The sequence below is a fragment of the Protopterus annectens genome, chromosome 6.part0 (assembly GCF_019279795.1).
Source record: "Protopterus annectens isolate FY-2018-M chromosome 6.part0, PAN1.0, whole genome shotgun sequence".
NCBI classification, from domain to species: Eukaryota; Metazoa; Chordata; order Ceratodontiformes; family Protopteridae; genus Protopterus; species Protopterus annectens.
Window position 1 is genome coordinate 1,469,782,034 of NC_056737.1, and position 21,393 is coordinate 1,469,803,426.

Consider the following 21,393-nt stretch of genomic DNA (forward strand, 5'->3'; position numbering starts at 1 on the left):
GTTAATAAGCTTTCATCCATTAAGGGACATGAACAAATTGCTACTATGTAGATAGAGAAAGAACAATCAGATGGCAAGATCAATATCACCTTTTCCACCACTCATGGCCTGCTTTTAAAATTTCCTTTATCAGTCTGGTTCCTAAGAAACAAGATGGTGAATTCAGGTTGATTCATCATCTGTCCCACCCAGCAGAGGGTCCAGTAACTACTAAAAGTGAGCTGACCAAGGTATGTTAATCCTGTTTGGGTCAGGGGGTGGAGGTCTTTATGGGCTATTCTGACCCCTGGATCTGCAAGATGGACATACAATTTGCTTTCCATCTTCTCCCCATCAGACAGGAAGACTGGCCTTATTTAGGTTTTCTGTTTGACAGTAAATTATTCCTTGACACTGCAATGCCAATAGGTTACTTTGTGGCTTGTGCTACATTTGAATTATTTAGCATAGCTTTACAATGGTGCTGGCAACAGCAAGCGCCCCTTCAGTTAGCAGTCCACTACTTAGATGATTTCCCGATAGTGGGGAAGACCAGGATGGGGATTTAGAGGGAGCATCTATTTTTTATCAGCTCTGTTACAAGTTAGGGGTATTAATAGCCAGCAACAGATCAGAAGGATCAAGCTGAGTGTTATTCAAACTTCCTTCACCCAAACTTAAATGAGTTTGGCAGTTACTTTGGAGGTTTTTGATCAAACAAAGCTCACACAGGGGAAATCATGCAGCCACACAAGTTACTGACCTCTGCCTGCAGGGCAGTCTCTCCAGGCAGGACCTTTCTGCCATCCATTTCTAACACGTTGAAGGGTAACAGGCCTAAGCACTACTTTGTGCAGCTGACTGGATGGGTCAATAATGACTTTCAGCTTTAGTTCATGTTTTTGAGCCGGTTCAATGAAGTTACATTTTGGCAGCCCCCCTGGGCTATCCCAACTGACCCTGAACTCTTCACAGATGCAGCAAGGGGATTCGGTATGAGGGTTACTTCCAAGATAGCTGGTTTGCCGAAAGGTGGCCAGGCAGCTTTTCCAAGAAGGGGAGGATGGACATTATATTTTTAGAAATGTTTACTATTTGGGTGGTGGTTTTGGTATGTAAGGACAGGGTACATAACAGGAGGATTGTTTTTCACTCAGACAATATCTCAGTGGTGCACACCATCAATAAATGTTCCTCCAGGTCTAAGTAGGTCCACTCAGTTATCAGGCTTTTCATTTTGTGGTGTTTGGAGATTAATTTGCCTTTTCTATTGTGTTCATGTCCATGGTCATCTTTACACTGTAGCTGACAGTGCCTCCCATTTTCAATTCACCAGGATTCACCATTTGGCCAAGCATTCAGATTCAAAGGGCACTTCAGTTCCTGCAGGAGTTTGGCTAATTGGTGAAGACTAGCAAGCTTCTATTTAATAAAAGGTAACACAGTCAATTTTGTGTGTTTTTTGATTCAGCTCAGTGGACAATGATGGCTTACCTTGTAACATCACATTGATTGTGAGTGTATTAGTCATCGGGGTGGGCATGATTAGGCATACCACTTTTAAGGGAGTGCTATGCTTCTGCTTGGCAGATCTGTCAGCGGTCACATTGACACTACCTCTGGAAGCCACACCTCAGGATCAGGCAGGCCCTTATGGCTTCAGTCCCCTTGTTTTCCCCACTGCTCTTGTTCAGAAGCCTTGGCTCTCCTCAAGTTGGACCAAGATTTGTTTGATGGTCACATCTAGGAGTATGTGGCTTGTAAGGATGAGTTAAATGGGTTACCACCAAGTCTGAGGTAGCTTGGAATATGCACCCAGTTTCTGTAGTGCAGCCAGAACAGGCTAGATCATGCCAACCGGCTTGAATTAATGGTTTAATGGTTACTAGTTTATATGTAACATCTGAATTATTGTGGCATCATTAACGTTTTTCAATGGCTGTTATTTAATAAAACATCACAAAGTCAATGTGGTGTGGTTTTTGACTCGGCTTTGTGGACAATAAATATTTTCATTTACAGATTGGTTCTATGTTTGCCTTCAGGTCTGCAACCACACAGCATGAAGATTACCCAACAGGAGGTCCACAATAGGTATGTGCTATAGTTAGGTGCCATAGTTAGCTGAAGTCCAATTTAGCATGACACAAAATATTTTAAGTTTTTGATTCTTTGAGGCAGGTTATTGTTATCTGAATAGTAGAGATTTGTGAGTTTGATGCAGGATTCCTTTGGATTTGTAGATGGAAGTGATAGAGCTATAGTGACAGTTCATTTGCTTCATGGTCAGCATCTTAATCCACTCCACAAAACAAACTTGTTAAATAAGCAAATTAAGCATAGTGTAATCAATTCCGTAGTTTTGACATTTAATCTAGCTAAGGCTTTTCCAACAAATCTTTACTAATATCTGGCATTGTGGTTACAGATGTGTCAGATTAACAAACTAGAGGTTCACAATTGAATACCAAAACTATTTAAGTCCAAGCATAAGACACATCATGAATGTTTAGCTATTTAAACAGTTTGATGTTTCTAAAAGATTATATTTATGAGATTTATGTGAATGAAAGAATGTGCAATCATCCAGTACCTGTTTGCAAATTACACAAAAATCTAAAAACTTTAAGAATGCTGCCATGCTTTTAAACAGCAGAAAACTATCTGAAGTCTCAAAATCATCCTTTTGCTAGTGGAACGACTCCACAAATTTTGTTCATGATATACTTCCTGTCATTCTCTTCTGAATAGCTTATCTACATGCATTGGAGCATAAGGACATACATGGTACAGAAGTTGACACCGGCTTCTGTTAAGCATTGCAGTAAGGAGATGCCCAGTTAGCTGTTTCCTGCAGTGCTTGTTAGACCAGCTCTCAGAAAAGGATGTTATTGAGAGAAACTGATTAACCAATGAGCTGAGTGAGATCTGTGCACACCACGGATGTGTAGGGTCAGCACCTGTCCGTCTTTATGCAGGGCAGTCCCAGTTTTGGCGGTTGTGTCTTGAGCAAAAAACTATATACAGCTCAAATTCTGCAAATTTTAGTTTTTATTTTGACAAAACAATATGTGCAGTACTTTGCCCTAACTATGGACATTGTCTGTCTTGAAAAATCTTTAGTTTCTGAAAACAATATCCCACTTTGGCGGTACAAAAAGGTGGCAGCCCTACAAATGACTCCACCCAGCTTGCTGGATGTCCTGGCTATTGGAACCAAAATCTGCCTATTGTTGTTTATACTTCTAGAGCATTCAACTGCCACATGGACAATATATTGCCTTTTGCATCCAGTAGGTTTTCTAGTTTGGTCCCAGAGGTTTAAGACTTTGTACTGCTAGATGTAGACCTTGCGGCAGGTCTGTGTTTTATTCACACAGCCTTATATGCCTACTCTGAACAAGGGACTGTATGTACAATAGGCTAAAAGTTTTAACAGATTATTATTATTATTATTATTATCATGGACATGTTGCTGCCATGTACCACGAAGTAGCGACCACATAAAATTGCCATCAACACCAGCTGAGAAACGTGCCATCTTGCAATATTTCTTTGAGGTAGCTCACCTCTTTCGTTCTCTTCCAGCCAATGAACAACTGCTTTGCTATAATGATCCCTTCTATAGATGTTTGAGAGTATATCATCCAATGGCATTTAATCAAATGTCAAGCTATGTAACTAGCAGGTGGACAAATCCCATAACTTGCAGCATTATTCTTTAGCAGATGTATAGTTCATTTACAATAAGAAACTAATGTTACAACACATTCTCATAACTATGGATACATTTAAAATCAGGTAGATGCTCTCAATAAAACTATATAAGATATACCAATAAAACTAAAAACAGTTCACAATGTTTGATCAGCAAATAGCAAACAAATTTCTTCAATACATATAATATTGAAACTGTCTTCTGGATTCAGAAGACAATTTCTGTATTATATGTACTGTTGAAGTAATTTGTTTGCTATTTGCTGCTCAAACACCATGAACTGTTTTTAGTTGTATTTGTTTATTTTTATTTTCACAGAAGTTCTTTTGAATTCACAAACTATATAAGATGTCATATAGATATAAATAATGATTCAGCATTAACAGAGGTCTTATTGTAACATGCCACTTTATTTTTGCTATGCCAGTGGTTATCTACTGGTGCTCTGGTTAATGACTCCAATACAAAATGTTTCATTGCGTACAGAAGAAGCACACAGTGACGCAAACAGCTTGAGCCAGAGTGTGACTGTATGTGTTTTAAGATGCTGAAGTCCTAATTCAGCTGTTTGAACATATCTGAAGGTGTTATGAAATACACACCTGAGAAAACATCTCATATTATGACTACATACACTAGCCACTGCAGCTTGTGTCCTTGCTAGTATGGGGCCCTCTGTAAATTTAAGAAACGTAATTGTGCCCACTCTCTGCTGAATTATTTCTACTATAAGTGCTGGATGGAGAGGTCTGTTGCTATTCTGTGTCTCTCAGGCCATCAAAGTTAGACTTCCTAGGAGTTAAATGAGCATCAAAAGAGAGTACTGCTGCATCTGCTACCATTACCTCCTGCATAACAGGTGCATTACTCTAAGTGAAGTTCTGCTACCATTACCTCCTGCATAACAGGTGCATTACTCTAACTGAAGATCTGCTACCATTACCTCCTGCATAACAGGTGCATTGCTCTACCTGAAGATCTGCTACCATTACCTCCTGCATAACAGGTGCATTACTCTAACTGAAGATCTGCTACCATTACCTCCTGCATAACAGGTGCATTACTCTACCTGAAGATCTGCTACCATTACCTCCTACATAACAGGTACATTACTCTAACTGAAGAGTGCACTGTCCCACTTTCTGTCTGCAGTGAGATAGGCATGCCACATTCTTGTGAGTCTATAATGGTAGAATTATTCCATTGTATGTAGGTATGCAGAAGTTGAATTGTATATATTGAGTTTTTTATTGTATTAAGATGTTTTAGATATATACCCTGGATATCTTGTCATGGATACAAGAAAAAATGAAAGTGATACAGGTGACATTTTTCTAGCCATGACACATAAGGATGCATCACATAAAAGTGTTACAAGCAAACCCACTACTCCCTTACAGGGAAGCATGTTCATTGCACTACAATTGAGGGTCCTGAAATACATGACATGTCATGTGAGATAGTATAATATAGTGTTGTACAGAACCATTACTGTATGAAATGCTGTATCATGCTCTATACTTGATCTGGTATCACCAGCAGGTGCATAGGGGACATCTGAATCTACACTATGTCACTCAACACTGCCATATTCAAAGTATGATCAAGACAGTGTAAGTTAAAGACATTATAGAGTATAAGTGTAACCGGGTAACCTGTAGTTGGAGCACTGGCCGTCAAGAAAAAGCAAGAAATAATCAGTTCAATTTAACAGTACTGATGGTGGACCACCTACTGTGGCATTTCTAGTCATACTCAACATACATTGAACTAGATGTGTCCATTCACATGTCCACAATGTGGTGGAAGTAAAGTTGCATTGTGCAGCCATGTAAACCAACTGCATTCAGCCTCTAAGACAATATTGCTCCTTAACTTCTCACTCTGGTCACAACCCCATCCTGACCAGTAGATTCATGCTATACTGTCCAAAGGCCACCAGAAGTCAATCATTCTGTGCAGTTTTAAAACTGGCATGCACTATTACTATACAGCCATTCTGTAGTATGAGGCATGTGTGGACAAAGTATGATTTCCTTTCCATTATGGTTCAATATGATTTGACTGAAAAGTCAAACGTTGAAGTACAACATGACAAAAAGTCAAACGTTGAAGTACAACATGACAAAAAGTCAAAACATTGAAGTACAACATGACAAAAAGTCAAACGTTGAGGTACAACATGACAAAAAGTCAAAATGGTGAAGTACAACATGACAAAAAGTCAAACGTTGAAGCACAATATGACAAAAAGTCAAAATGTTGAAGTACAACATGACAAAAAGTCAAACGTTGAAGTACAACATGACAAAAAGTCAAAATGGTGAGAATGATATTTGCTTTTTTCCCACTGTTGTGAAATCCAAGAGTTAGCCTATAGCCTCCCTGCATTAAATACATTTTCAAGATTTTGAGATTTCTACAGTTTGTGTTTCAACATTTTAAATTTTCCGTCAATGACATGAAATTAACATTGCATATGAGCATATGGGTCTATGCTGTTTTATCGAAATTTCAAAACTTCGAGACCCTATGACCAAAGTTTTGAAACTTTGAAACTGCAACAAAAACACTACACCTAAACAAAAAGCTTGATCTTTATGATTTTGCAGGGAGCAAGCCCTCCTGCTCCCCCCACACCCCCTGCTACTTAAATATACCAACTCCTAGATCGCACTGCAGTGAGGAAAATAGCACATTTCCTGTTCCTCGCTGTATTGCAATCTCAATTCAGTGTTCCAAGCTTTAAAGCTTTGATCATGTGGTCTCAGTCATATGGGTTTCAGAGTTATAAAACTTCAATAAAACAAGGTAGACCCGAGCATGTACAGCCATCAAGAATATCTTTTTACCTTATTCAGACTGTTGCATCACACAGACACACACACACACACACACACACACACACACACACACACACACACTGGCTTATTTATTTATGTTTGTGCATTTCTGTTTATGTATGCATGCACTATGCATGTTTGTATTTATGTATGAATGTATGCACATATGTATGTATGTATGTCTGCATACATGTACTTGCATGTGTGAATGTTTTACTGACCGAATTAAGTCTGCAGGGTGATGAACAATTTCAATGGGGACTAGAACGGAAGCCTCTCAAACAATCCAGTATTAATGAGATGCTTAGTCTTAATGCCATAAACACAACACATTTTAACATGCAGATTTTGCATATGATTCTTCATTCAAGAATAAAGTACTCATAAGAATTTTAGCTTTAAAGACTCACAAACAACACATTTTAACAAGCAGATTTAGCATACATTTCTTGACTCAGAGTAAAGTATTAATATCACTTTTTGCGTTAATGAAAAAAGTTGCATTTTAATGTGTACTTTTCATATAAACTTCTTGACTCAGTCAGGTTGCATTTACTATCCTACATTTTCAAGAAACTGTGCAGAACAATCAGCTATCACTACCAGTTTAAACCTTATTCACACACAAAATGTTTAACATGAGGTTTCAATAATAACAGAGTTGACATAATAGTTAAGGTTTTCCCCTCCCAAACACAGGGTTTGATCATGACCTTCAGCCAATGAACATGTTGATTTTGCATGTCCTCCCTGTGTTTCTGTGGGGTTGCATGCTCCCTCTGTGTCTCTGCAGGGATCCTTGGTGCTGGGAGTTTCTGCCTCAAGCTCACCCATAAATGGAGTTGTTGGCAACACTCCATACTCTATATGGTGCCTGTTAGGGGAAGAGTTATTTAGATAGAAGAACATGGATCACAGACTGCATGCCATGTCAGGACTAGTCATTCAATGGTGTAAAAAATTGGCTGTAGGTGAATGTGTCACAGTGCCTAATGTTACCAAGAATTGGCATGGGCCTTTACCAGTGGTACATGAGTTGAGTGACCTACTCTGATCTATGCCAGGGATCTATGCTAATGGTGGAATAGTTCTACGTGTTCTATTAGTTAGTGAATACCCACCAAGAAGCACAACAGCCATGGGCCAATAAAATACTGTCTGGTCATGTCCAGTTGTCAAGCTTGGGTTCCTTGGAAGAGCTCTGTTGAGTGAAAAATGGACATAAAACCTATCAGCCTACCAAACAAAGCATTGTTATGCTCAACATACATTCATTGAAAGGATGCAACTTGGAAGTAAATTACATGATGGTAAGGAGGAGGCTGGATATGATGTAAATCCAGGAGACAAGATGGAGGGGCAGTATAGCAAAGCCATTTGGCTTAGGATCCAAAGTCTGCTACTCAGGGGGAGGATAGAGTAGGAGTGGTGTAGGAATTGCGGTGAGGGAGAGGCTTCTAAAGGCAGTCAGGGATGTTATCGGAATTAGTGAAAAACTCATGGCAATCAGACGTCATTGTAACAATAAGGCAGTATTCATAATCTCAGCTTATACTGATGCAGCAGGGTGATGATAATGAGTGCATTCAGGAAACAGCTGCAGGGCTTACTAGATAAAGCAGGATAATAAGAGGTAAGGGACAAGTGAGCACAGCACAGCTGACCTGATTTCAAACTGCAGTCTGGGTGCTTGCTGGCACAAGCAGAGAACATTGGTATGCCCATCCTGGGGGAAAGAGTCAGCGTGCTTCACCTCCATCTGCAGAGCCTCAACTAAAAAGCAGAATCTTGTCATGATCCACATAGCCAGTACAGAACAAACATGGATGTAGCTGCTCACTTGAGTGATGGTGGTCCTTGATGCATGTGGGTGTCACACATGCATGAACAGAGAGAAAAATAGACAGTTTTGTAGTAACACAATTGCTGTCATCATTTCCAGGGGGAGCTCTTAGTCACAAATAGAAAGAGCTCTTATTATTTGGAGGCCAACGAGTGTACAAACACAATCATGACTGCGTGGATGACGGTCCCCACTTGATTGTGTACTGTATGGGTGTGGAGAAGCTTGATGTTGGCAGACAGAGGGATAACAATCATAAAACATTGTACTTTATTTGTAAATGATTATGTTGAATGGTAGGTACTTCAGATATGTTAGTATCCAATTTGATTACTTCTTAGTCCTTCATATATACACACATGCATAAGCAATTCTCATACCATACTCCAGTATGCTGTACGTGAGTACTTGTTCAGTTTAGTTCTTTTTCTTTGTCTACTCCTGACGAGAGACTGCCCCTCACCTAAACTATAGGAAATTCTTCTGTGCCCCAAAATGTTAATCAGTTTTGTATTCAGAATCAACAATTAAATGTAACGTAATGTTCCGTTAACTTAAACAAGTCAAAGAGGAGCAGCAGCGTAACAAAATAATTAATGTTCCATTCCTGAGTACAGAAAGTGTTTTGTTGTTGTTGTTATTTTACAAAAGCTGCTTTCACAAATGTTTTTTTCTAAACAATCACACTCAGCCTTTCCTAGTGCTGGTTCTCAGAGAAGAACTAAGTTGTTGTCAACTGGTTTAAAGTAAGAATCTAGAAAAATCCAAATCCTTGCTTTTTTTTTTTTTTTTGGTACTTATGTATTATTGCAACCACATTCCAACTCGGTCATACTTGTTGAAATTATGGAAAACTGAGTCATTTTCTGTAATGTCATGAATTTTGACCAATTGGTAACCTGGATGCGATATCTGACTGTTCTGTTATTCGGAGTTGAGATGAGCTGAGCAGCATGTGAACAAAATGTACTGGCTTGTTGTGATAGTTGGTTGTGAAGAAACAGAAATGCAGTTTCTGAGCTTTCTATTTACATCCTTCACATTAAATGACCTTTGTTAATTCCAGATTTGTATATTGTAACTCAAGACGTGCAATGCTATGAGCAACTTTACATTAGGTCGTTAACAGTAAAAAGAGGGAAGCTTATTTTTTTTTGGATATGTGAATCTACCATAGAAATTTAATGCAAACTTCACTGACTCCAGAGTACAATGAAACTTACATTTTACAAGTATGCCTAAATATTGTGGTACATAAAAATTTGCGGAAATGCATAAAATAAGTAATAGGCATTTATATCCATACCTAATGCAACTATGTTCTACGATGTTAAAGTAAAATGACAGCTTTAATTATAGGAAAGCACACGTCAACCACTGCCAATTTTCCAGCACTGCAGATATAATAGAGACGATTCTCATATAATCTAGCAATACAGAAGTAGGTGGGTTACAAATCTTCCCTATATACTTAACATCTGTAACTCAGACTTGGAGAGAAGAAAAAACGTGAGTACTTAGGTTTCAAGATTCAACAATGCACTGTATAGAAAATGCCAATTCTGCTTCAGGACTGTGTTGGGAATGTGGTCTACAGACTGATGTTAACCTGACCAGTCTACACAGGCAGTACATTATTAACTGTATTTATAACTTACCACATGAACTTGATTCATCTGATCCATCACCACAGTCATTATCTTTATCACAGAGCCATGATAAAGGTATACAACGACCATTGTTACATGAAAATTGATGTCCATCACAAGTCCATGCTGCAAGAAATTAATAATGTCTCAATAAAGAATAGAAGAGCAGTTTTCTAAAAAATCTACAAAATCCTTTTACTAATACATATGTTAATTATATTTTATGAATAATATTAGACATATCCTCAAGACTTAAGTTGCTATTTTTTATTTTCTGAAATGCTCCCTTTATTGATTCGACAAAGCTTTGCCCTATTATTACACCACTGAACAGTAACAAATGGTTGAACGTTTCATAAAAAAGAAATGAAAAGGCAAAGTTTTTATCTTAGTTATATGTCTTCATGGTCAACTCCACGAGGATAAGCTAGTCACACAGAAGACAAGACTGACATGTTGTTTTTCCTAATTAAGTGCAGATGACATTTTTAATCTGCTGTTCCCAAATCCTCAGCAGCCAGAGATAAATGCAGCCATTATACTATAGAGATATCCTCTGCAGTTAATTATCTGGTTTACCATGCCTACTTTCATTAGGGAAATAATATGCTATACATTGTGTTATATAATTCTTTGTGTTGAACGCAGAAAAATGTGGGAGTCAAAATAAACTTTACAGAATCACATTCCTGTTGAGCAAAACAGATATTTTGGACAAACTGTCCAAAAGCCAAATACGCATGCATTAAAAATAGGATCACCACTTAAGATTATTCATTATCTTTTTGTGTAGTAGTCTAATCCTTTGTACTTGCCTACTAATTCCAATTTCTGGGATGCAGTTCCTGTCTGTCATGCTATGATCATAATCTTTACTCATGTTGTCTCCTCTTACACTTAGTCACTATCTTACTTCAAAGAGCAGAGCCTGAGGTTACTACATCTGACATCAATACTACAGGAACTCTGCCACAAGGCCCTACTCCTACAAGTTTACTGAGGATTTTGTTATTGTATAATAGCCTGCAGTCACTACACCTGACCTAAATACTGCAGGAACTCTGCCAAAAAGGCTTACTCCTATAAGTCTACTGAGGATTTTATCATTGCAAAAAGTCCAACAAAACAAACTTGTAAAACTGAAAAACAACACAAAAGGCAAGGGTTTACTCTACCAAAAACTGTATTAGGACAGACAATAAACGTAAGCGCTTTCGTACACATACAATATGTGAACTTCTTCAGGCAAAAGTCAAGTCACAAATAATCACTTATATATGGTATACAATTAATGACATCACAGTTCTAATTAAAACATTAAAGGTCCCACACACAACAACCTAAAAAGCTTAATATATATATATATATATATATATATATATATATATATATATATATATATATTATAAATTTATAAATTAATTTACCACTTTGTAAACACAGCTATAACAATAGTAGAATGTTCCTACAAACAATACTTATTTAATTTTAATTTGTATTTTATCTCTGAAAAGATTTAATTTTTAATAAACATTTAATGCAGCAAACATTATTAAGCCTAGAATATGAAAAGGCATTCATTCTAAGCTGCCAATAATGTTTCCTTTCCTCTAAATATACCTGGTCACCCTCGAGGTCCTTTTTTCACTTGGTCAATTATGAAATATAGAAAATGGTGACCATTATTCTCAAACACATGTCTAGCAAAGCATTATTCATATTCTGCTTACTAATACTATATTGGTATTAATAAATTCTTTGCATAAAATGCCTTTTGGTCTTACCAATATAGAATGCTTGGCACAATTGGCATTTTGCCACATAGATCACCCCCATGCTGTCACAATTAAATTTACCCTTAATTTTCCATTGGCTGTTGTTAATAAAAAAGGAATTAGACACAGAGATGAACTTACAAAAATTACAACTACCACATTTCTATGTCTCTGCAATAGAAAAAAGAAAATTAATTCTGTTGTTTACTTCTAAAATACTTCTTAAATTCCTACCTTTCCTATACACAATCCCAATTTTTAACCTCAAATGAGTCAAGGGGTCTTCCATTAAAGTGGGTCAATATTTCTTAATGATGCTTTTTAAATAATAAGCATCCATTGAAAAAGTAGTAATACATTTAAGTGAAGGAAACACCAAAGAAGTAATGGTATTATTATTACTAAAAGTCATGCCCCCTTCTAACTGTTCTAATCCAACCACCATGGGGGATTGTAATTCAACTTGGGAAGGTGTTGTCGGTGTACTAATGCCATTCAAAATAGGCTTAAACCAACCTGCATTCCTTTTATGACTCACCTCAGATATGATCTCATTCACTAAGTTATCTTGGTAACTCTTATTAATGAACATAGTCCTCAAAGTATTACATTCATCAATAAAATCCATGTCTAGACTCACCATCCTAGCAGCTCTCACCAAATGACTTTTTATCACCCCTCTTTTAACATGGTAGGGGTGACAGCTGCTAAAATGTAAGAAGGAATTGGAATAGGTGGGTTTACAAAATATTTGGGCAAAGTATCTCATATTGGTATTGTCCTTCCTTACAAGAACATCCAAATAAGAAATAGTATCAGTGTTAAAATCAAATGTAAATTTTAAAAAAGGATGTAGAAGTGGACATTAAGTTAACAAGTGTTAAAGCTAGATCATACTGTCCATCTAGGATGATAAAAATGTCATCCAAGAAACGGGTATACTATATCAATTTCTCCTTGAACAGATTTATTTTAAAAAAGAAATCATTTTCCTACTATGCCATAACACAGTTGGCAACCCCCCCCCCTCCCACACACACACACACACACACACACACACGGGGAGCCCATGGCTGCACCAGTTTTTTGGAACATAATATTAATTTTCAAAAATCAAGAAGTTGTTCATAAGGACAATCTCCAGTAAATACTCAATGGGCTCAATTTCCTCACTTGGTACCCTTTTAAATAACAAAAAGTCCCATACTCAACTGATCCCCAAGGCTTGCGGGATAACAGAATACAAATCCTTCACATCAATGGTTAACAAATGTAAATTCTCATTAAAAAGAACATTACTTAAAGAGGCCAAAAAATCCCAGGAATAGCGACAGATCTTCTTTTCGATTTTTAAATATTTTTGCAACTTTAAATCAACAAATTTTGCACAGCCATACGTCATGCAATTCTGTCCGTCCACTATTGGGTGGAAAGGAGGATTGTTAATATCCTTATGGATTTTTGGCAAACCAAACATAACAGGAGTCATAGGAACAGTAATATCCAAATAATTAAATAAATTAATATCAATTCTTTCTTCAATAAAAAGTTAATTAATGAGAAATGTTATTTTTCTAACTGCCCCATTAAATTAATTTAAGGATACTTTAGTATAGGTATCAGACTCTAAAATATCCAGGATTTTCATGTTGTAATCATTTTGTTCCTTAAAAATTAATCCACCCCCTTTATCAGGTTTTAACACCTGTATACTTTGTGACCTTAATAGTTCTAGTGCATTGTATTCAGCATTAGTAACATTGGGTTTAACAGATTTTGTAAAATGCCCACTCGTGTGTGTCTAATATCAAGTTCACAAAGTTTTTCAAAAATAAGTAAGATGTTTCAAACGAAAACACTGCACCAGCCAAGGAGTCCTCAGTAAATAATGAAAAGGAATGATGAAAGAAAAACCTCGGACTCACCACGAAATGAACTAAAATAAACTTTAATTGGTAAGCGCTTTCACGTATCAATGATACGCTTCCTCAGACCATGACAAAATGTTGAAAACAGCAAGCTTAAATAGTAATACATCCTGACTACTTGAACATCATTAGTCAATCAATTATCCAATTAAGCTTGAAAAAGAAGCAACATTCTTAAAGGAAAATTGAAGTTTAAAATTCAGCAGGGGTGTGCCCAGAGTAACTTAGTAAATGATAAAAAATGATGAAAAAATATATACATGTTGAATCACAATACATCTAAGACTAGCAGCAAAACCTTCTTAAAACAAACTTGGTAAAGGCATTTACCTAGTTAAGACTCATTTATAGAGCTGTAATAATCTAATAATAATAAAAAATACTTCATTATACACAATGAAGCTAAAATTTTTGTAAAATTGTGCAACATTATTAAAGCATATAAAATATATATACATAAATATGTACTTAGACTTCAGAGATGTAAGTAAGATGTTGTATAAGGGTGGGTTAAAAGTACTAGAAACACTCAATTCACTCCCAAAAGAACTGTTGTTACCTAAAAGAACATTTAAATTAATTTTACACACCATTAATTTCAGGTCTGCTCTTTTGGTTGGTACAAATGACAAGCCCTTGGCTAGGAGTTCAATAAGTTCAGGTGGGGGATCAAATGATGTATAATTGTAAATTCGAAAGTCTTTTGCTACATTAGAAAGAACCCTTAGTTTAGTATCAAGTAATACCTTCAAATCATGTGTATGTACATGAAAACCATCAACTAATGGCGTCGCCTGTTGTTCTTTTTCTTTTGGCAGTTGGAATGATGTTGCTGGTGTCCTTTCCGCGATGTTTTGTTGTTTTGCTGAAGGGCGCCATGAAAATCCTGCTGATTACCAACTCTGTTAGCTTTGTTTAAATGTTCACTACATTGGACCCCATTTACAACCTCCGTTTCATCAGCATTGGGATTGGCGGTAGGTGTGTCAGAGGAATCATCCACCTCATTGGTGGAAAAATTATTTCTTACTATGTTTAAAGTAGCCATTGATGTATTGTTGCCTAGTGGGAGGGGATAAGATTTACCATTAGCATAATCCCTCCTATCATGGTCCAATTTCCTGGTTTTATTCTCTTTTAATTTATTTAAAGTGCTCTCAATGCTGCCACAAATGCGATTTAAATCGTATTTGTAGCGGGGGAAGTCAATGTCTTCTTTTATGGAATTCTCCAAGGGTACAAGTTCTGTTTTTAAACGATCCGTATCTTCATTATAATATTTAACTAAGACACGCAAATAGTTGCAGCTCTGCTGGTCAAAGAGCTGCAACAATTCCTGATGCAAAGGAGAGTCACGTATCAAATCAGTTGGGTACTTCTACTGGCGTAACCCTTTAGGTACCAAGCATAATCTAATACATTCATTGAAGTAAGACACCTCTGATTGTAACTTTTTAAATTAAAAAATTTTATAGTCAAATGTTTTTAGACTATCCACAATGGTGCTGCAAACAGTACTAGTGCTGGATAATAAGGATTCTCATCTTGAATCTATACCAAACTGAACCGGCTTATTTAAGCAGTCAATCAATGAGGAAATGGTGAAAACATTTGTAGAATCATTAGGACTGCCCTCCAAAGCAGAATTATTATTAGCATTTCTCCCTGGTGACACAACACTAGAATAACTCCACCCATCACTACTAGTGTTAGCTGGAAGTTGTGTGGAACCATGCACAGGACCAGTAATACCATTACTGGTACATTGAATCCTACCTTGGTTACAAGTCAAAGCACTGAAGCTGCCGAGTTTTCCAGCCAAGGTATCCACTCTAGAAGAGAGTTGCTGTATAAGCAAAGTCAGATTCCCTACGGCATTCGCCTCAGTAGGAGAATTCATCATATCCTGTGAATACAGTGATCCTGAACTGGCAGATAAACCACTTGCCATAGAAAAATCCAGTAAAAAATACAACAAAAAAAACTTGTAAAACTGAAAAACAACACAAAAGGCAAGGGTTTACTCCACCAAAAACTGAATTAGGACAAACAATAAACATAAGCGCTTTCGTACACATGCAATATGTAAACTTCTTCAGACAAAAGTCAAGTCACAAATAATCACTTACATATGGTATACAATTAATGACATCACAATTCTAATTAAAACATTAAAGGTCCCACACACAACAATCTAAAAAGCTTAAAAAAAAAAAAAAAATATATATATATATATATATATATATATATATATATATATATATATATATACATTAATTTACCACTTTGTAAACACAGCTATAACAATAGCAGAATGTTCCTACAAACAATATCAATTTAAATTTAATTTGTATTTTATCTCTGAAAAGATTTAATTTTTAATAAACATTTAATGCAGCAAACATCATTAAGCCCAGGATATGGAAAGGCATTTATTCTAAGCTGCCAATAAAGTTCCCTTTCCTCTAAGTATACATACCATGGTCCCCCTCAGGGCCCTTTTTTCACTTGGTCAATTATGAAGTATAGAAAATGGTGACCATTATTCTCAAACACATGTCTAGCCAAAGCTTTATTCATATTCTGTTTATTATTTCTATATCCGTGTTCACAAATTCTTTGCCTAAAATGCCTTTCAGTCTTACCAATATAGAATGCATGGCACAACTGGCATTTTGCCACATAGATCACCCCTATGCTGTCACAATTAAATTTACCGTTAATTTTCCATTGGCTGTTGTTAATAAAAAAGGAAACCCACCTATTCCAATCCCTACTTACATTTTAGTGGCTGTCACCCCTACCATGTTAAAAGAAGGGTGATCAAAAGTCATTTTGTGAGAGCTGCTAGGATGGTGAGTCTAGACACGGATTTTATTGATGAATGTAATACGCTGAGGAATATGTTCATTAATAGGAGTTACCCAGATAATTTAGTGCATGAGATCATATCTGAGGTGAGTCATAAAAGGAATACAGGTTGGTTTATGCCTTTAATGTTTTAATTAGAACTGTGATGTCTTAATTGTATACCATATATGTGATTATTTGTGACTTGACTTTTGTCTGAAGAAGTTCACATATTGCATGTGTACGAAAGCGCTTACATTTATTGTTTGTCCTAATACAGAATTTGTCATTGTATAATAGCCTGTGGTCACTACATCTGACCTCGTTACTGCAGGAGCTCTGCAATGAGGCCCAACTCCTACAAGTTTACTCAGAATTTTGGCATTGTATAATAACCTGCGGTCACTACATGTGGCCTCATTTTTGCAACAGCACTGCTAAATTCCAAAACCCTCCCCAAATGAGATTACTACTGCTATACATTCTCTTTCTTTTTTTCCAACTTCTCTATCTCCATTTAATTTTTACCCCCATTCCCAACAACCTTTCCTCCTCACATACTGCTGTGTACTATATCCATTCATAATCACAACCCTCTCTAATGTACTTATCTGTTCCACATTGTATCTTTTAGTTTTTACAAATAAACCCTCATTTCTTCTTATATTGACTTATCACTATACTTTACCCTTTTATACCCCTCAATTCTGTGCATTCTTAACAAGATCAAACAAAACAGTTCAGCTGTGTTTTTGCTTCCACTATCTTAGATGTAGGTATAAGCACATTTATATAGATACATTCTCACATAATAGTATGGTTTTAAAATTTTATAATTGACTCACTAATGATGTTTGTTTCCTCATTGGATGGCTGTGTCTTGTGGTTTGCTATTTTATCTTTATATATACAATGGTTTTAATTGATTTAACTGAACACTGAAGAAGGGAGATTCCCGAAAGCTTTGTTGTTTATTAATAATAAAGTGAGCATTTTTCTACTTATTCGTTCTTCTTTTTGCATTCTTGACAAGATACCAGGACAGCTTAATGCTCTTCTTTTATAAAAAAAAATACTTCTCTTCTTACCTATCCTCTACCAGATTTCAGAATCTACCATCACTGAATCTACTACTACCCTATAACCTCTTGTTTCCTTCTGCATTGCTACTTCCCCACTACCTGATATCTATAAAATGCAGATTCCTGTACTTAATTATGCCACTCTTCAGCTTAACCTCTATTCTTCTCCTCCTACAGTGCCATATTTCTTCCTACCATGACTCAAAAATATGTCTGAACATCTCTCCAACTCTGTTCCAAATAGCTATCCATACTTCCTCTTTGCACTCTCCACACATTGCACCAAACCTATTTGGTAATGTCTCTCATCTTATTCCAAATATAGTCTGATTAGCTGCACTTCATCTCAAAGTAAAACTAAATTAATTGCAAGAATCCTCTCCAAAAAATAAATAAATAAATAAGTAAAAAACGAGTATGCATAATTCTAAAATCTTTCTAGGAAGAGATATAAAACCTAATCCTGGTCACACCAATCACAATGAGCACAAAAATATTTCTCTCCCCTACACTTTTCTACCGAACAACAGCCAGTCCCCTACCCTGGTGATCTAATTGTTGCTGCAATAAATGTTAGAAGCATAAGAAATAAAACTGCTGAACTACATGCCTGAATTATCCAACATAAGCCTGGTGTTCTCACTGTAATTGAAACTTAGCTTAAACCCAGCATAAACAATTCTGAAGTTATAACGCCTGGCTATAATATCATCCATAATGACCATATAAAGAGGAAAGGTGATAGTACTGCTTTAACATTTCCCAACACCTACCATTTTTCCCCTTACATCAAACCAATACCAAAATTTAGTTCAGCAGAGCTTCTTATTGCTTTCCTTAAAATAAAGAATTATAAACAAGTATGTATTATGGTCTTGGGTCTACTTTAGAACAGCAAACAATTAGATGATCGAACGCTGTTACATCGACCCCTAAATGTTGAACTGGCAAAACAGCGAATGGCTGGAACACTGATTTTTTTCCAAGGGTTTTCTCCCAGGTAGTGCTGTTTCCTCCACTGTAGTGTGATCTTGGAGTTGGTATATTTAAGTAAGGGGTGGTGGGGGTGAGTGTTCTTTTTTTTTTTTTTTTTTTTTTTGACCAGCGATTTTTTTTTCCATGGGAAAAAAAAAATCGCTGTTCTGGCCATTCACTGTTTTGGCGATTCGACATTTAGAGGTCAATATAACAGCGTTCAATCAGTTGATCGTTTGTTGTTATAATATAGACCCACGGTCTTTTACATATTTCCTGATGACAATCTAGATATATTGGAAGATATCTACATTGGCGATCCATAACATTTCCACAAGAAAAAATATTACTAGGTGATTTGAATGTCAATTCGTTGGACATAAACTCTAACTTCCTTGCATTTAGTATGAACTCATATGGTTTATACAATTTATTAATTGCCCCAGACATTAAAGCAAGAGATCAAATTCCCTACTAGGCTGGATCCTAGTATCAGATCCTAGCAAATACTCTACCACAGGTACAATGTTATATTCTCTCAGTGATTACATCTCCCAATCTATACAACTAGCCCTTTCACATATCCATTTAAAGAGCATATTTTTAAAATAACATGCAATCTTTCCAAGTTTAACCCAGAAATGTTCATTACTACACTGTCATCTATTAACTGGAAGTTCCTAAAAAAAATACTTCCTTTAGACAATGCAATAAATGAATTCAATACAACTTTTGTATATATCCTAAATAGCCTTACACCTCCTAGAAGGAAGAGACTAAAAGCAAATAATGCAATTTAGCTATCCAAAAATACCTTCATATCTTGAAAGTTTCAGAATGCTTCTCAATCATATTAACAAGCAAATAAACAAAGACAAAAACTATCCTATAATAACTTTCAGAATAATACTAAACACAACCCAAACATTTGGGACATCCACTAAAGAAATCTTACATCCCAGTCAAAAATTCAACCCAAACCTTTCTCCAGATAACTCACCATTCAAAACTGCAATACAGTTCAACTCTTATTTTGTGGATAGCATAGCATTTTTAACCAAGAATTCCTCAACATTTAATCACAACCCTGTCCAACAGCCACATATCACCACATCCTCTTTCACCTTCACACCTGTGTCCACATTCTATATAAAACTACTCTTAAACAAACTTTAACCTTGCTCTTCTTCAGCTGATGGCCTTCCAAGTGACTACCTAAAAAACAGCAGCCAGTAACATTGCCTATCTTGTCTCAATCCTTATAAATATGTCATTCCAGGAATCCCACATTCCCTCACTCTCTGGAAAATGTCACACATTATCCCTCTACACAAAGCAGGAAATTCAGCAGACATTAATAACTTTAGACCTATAGCAAGCTTAACCCCCCCCTTGCCAAAACACTTGAAAAATGTATTCAAAAACAATTGCTAGAATTGTGTAGGAAAAGCTCCTATCCCCTACACAACATGGCTTTTGTCCCTCCCATAGAAAGGTTCCTATCCCCTACACAACATGGCTTTTCTCCCTCCCATAATATTAACAGTGCTCTACTAACCTTTATAGATTCTGTCAATAAAGCTAGAGATAACAACAAACTATTATCTTCCTTATTTCTAGACTTGTCTAAAGCCGTCAATACAGTTTGCCACAGGAAACTTCTACTTCAAATGTCCTCACTAGGCCTCTCTCAGCCCACCCTTCTGTGATTCAAAAGCTATCTGTCTAATTGGTATCAGTTAGTAAAAAGACACTCCACACTCTCTCCTTACCTCCCAGTCATCACTGGTGTACCACAAGGCACTATCCTCAGTCCTCTTCTCTTTAACATTTTTACCAAAATTCTCTGTACATCCACACAACAGGCCACCCTAATACAATATGCAGATGATTCTACTCCTATTTGCACATCTAAAAAACACAATTGTAGACTTTGCACTTAAGGTCCAGCTTCACACCAAATTCCAACAGCAAAAACAGATGATCCGGACCACCAGGCTGATAAAAAAACAGTAGTTTAATAAAAAAAAACAATAGTTTAATAAAATGCAGTAGGTTAGCACTTTCAGGTTTAAAAAACCCTTCTTCAGACAATATACAAACACTTTGAAAACCTTTTAAAATACATGACAACCAATCAAAGACTCAGTAAAAAGCCCTCCTCTTTTTTTAAAAAAGGCTTGATAGGAATGACACCATTCAGACCACATACTCTATCAGCAACCAGATTGATTATCCATCTAGTTTCAATACATTCTGTTATATTTCTCAAATCACCCCCCCCCCCCCCCGGTTGGATGAATAACCTGCAAAACCATAAAAGAAAATACATGCCCAGGCTACTGCTTTACATCCTGATGCAGGGCATTAAGTGTATTGGCTGTACGTATAGCTGACATATGCTCAAGGGGATAAGGGGATATAATCAGAACATAATACAGCGGGCTTTTAATAAAAGCAAAGAAGAGAGGTTGAACAAAGCAAAACCCTGGTTTTCTGGAAATGTACAGGTGTATGACAGGGAGACTGATATAAGCAGGCAGCCCCCTCAAGTTACTTTGAATTATAGTAACAATGTTACAATTATTTGCCAAAACTGGAAAATCTTGTTAACTGATGATAAAGTGAAGGCATTAATAACTCAGGAACCTACATTTTGCTTTAAACGTAGTAAGCATTTAAAGGATTTGCTCTGTACAGACCAACAGGGGGGTTAGGAAGCCTGTCATGGGGTGACCAGGGACATTTCCC

General features: G+C 36.5%; 1 protein-coding gene across 1 annotated transcript in view; it reads right to left on the reverse strand.

Moving 5' to 3' along the window:
* Positions 1-21,393, reverse strand: part of LRP1B (LDL receptor related protein 1B) — a gene marked incomplete at its 5' end in the record, with an annotated part of 5,941,474 nt that overhangs the window by 4,776,795 nt on the left and 1,143,286 nt on the right. The window contains one exon of the mRNA XM_044073672.1: positions 10,042-10,158. Coding sequence (XP_043929607.1) covers positions 10,042-10,158 — 117 coding nt within the window. The remainder of the gene's footprint in view (positions 1-10,041; positions 10,159-21,393) is intronic.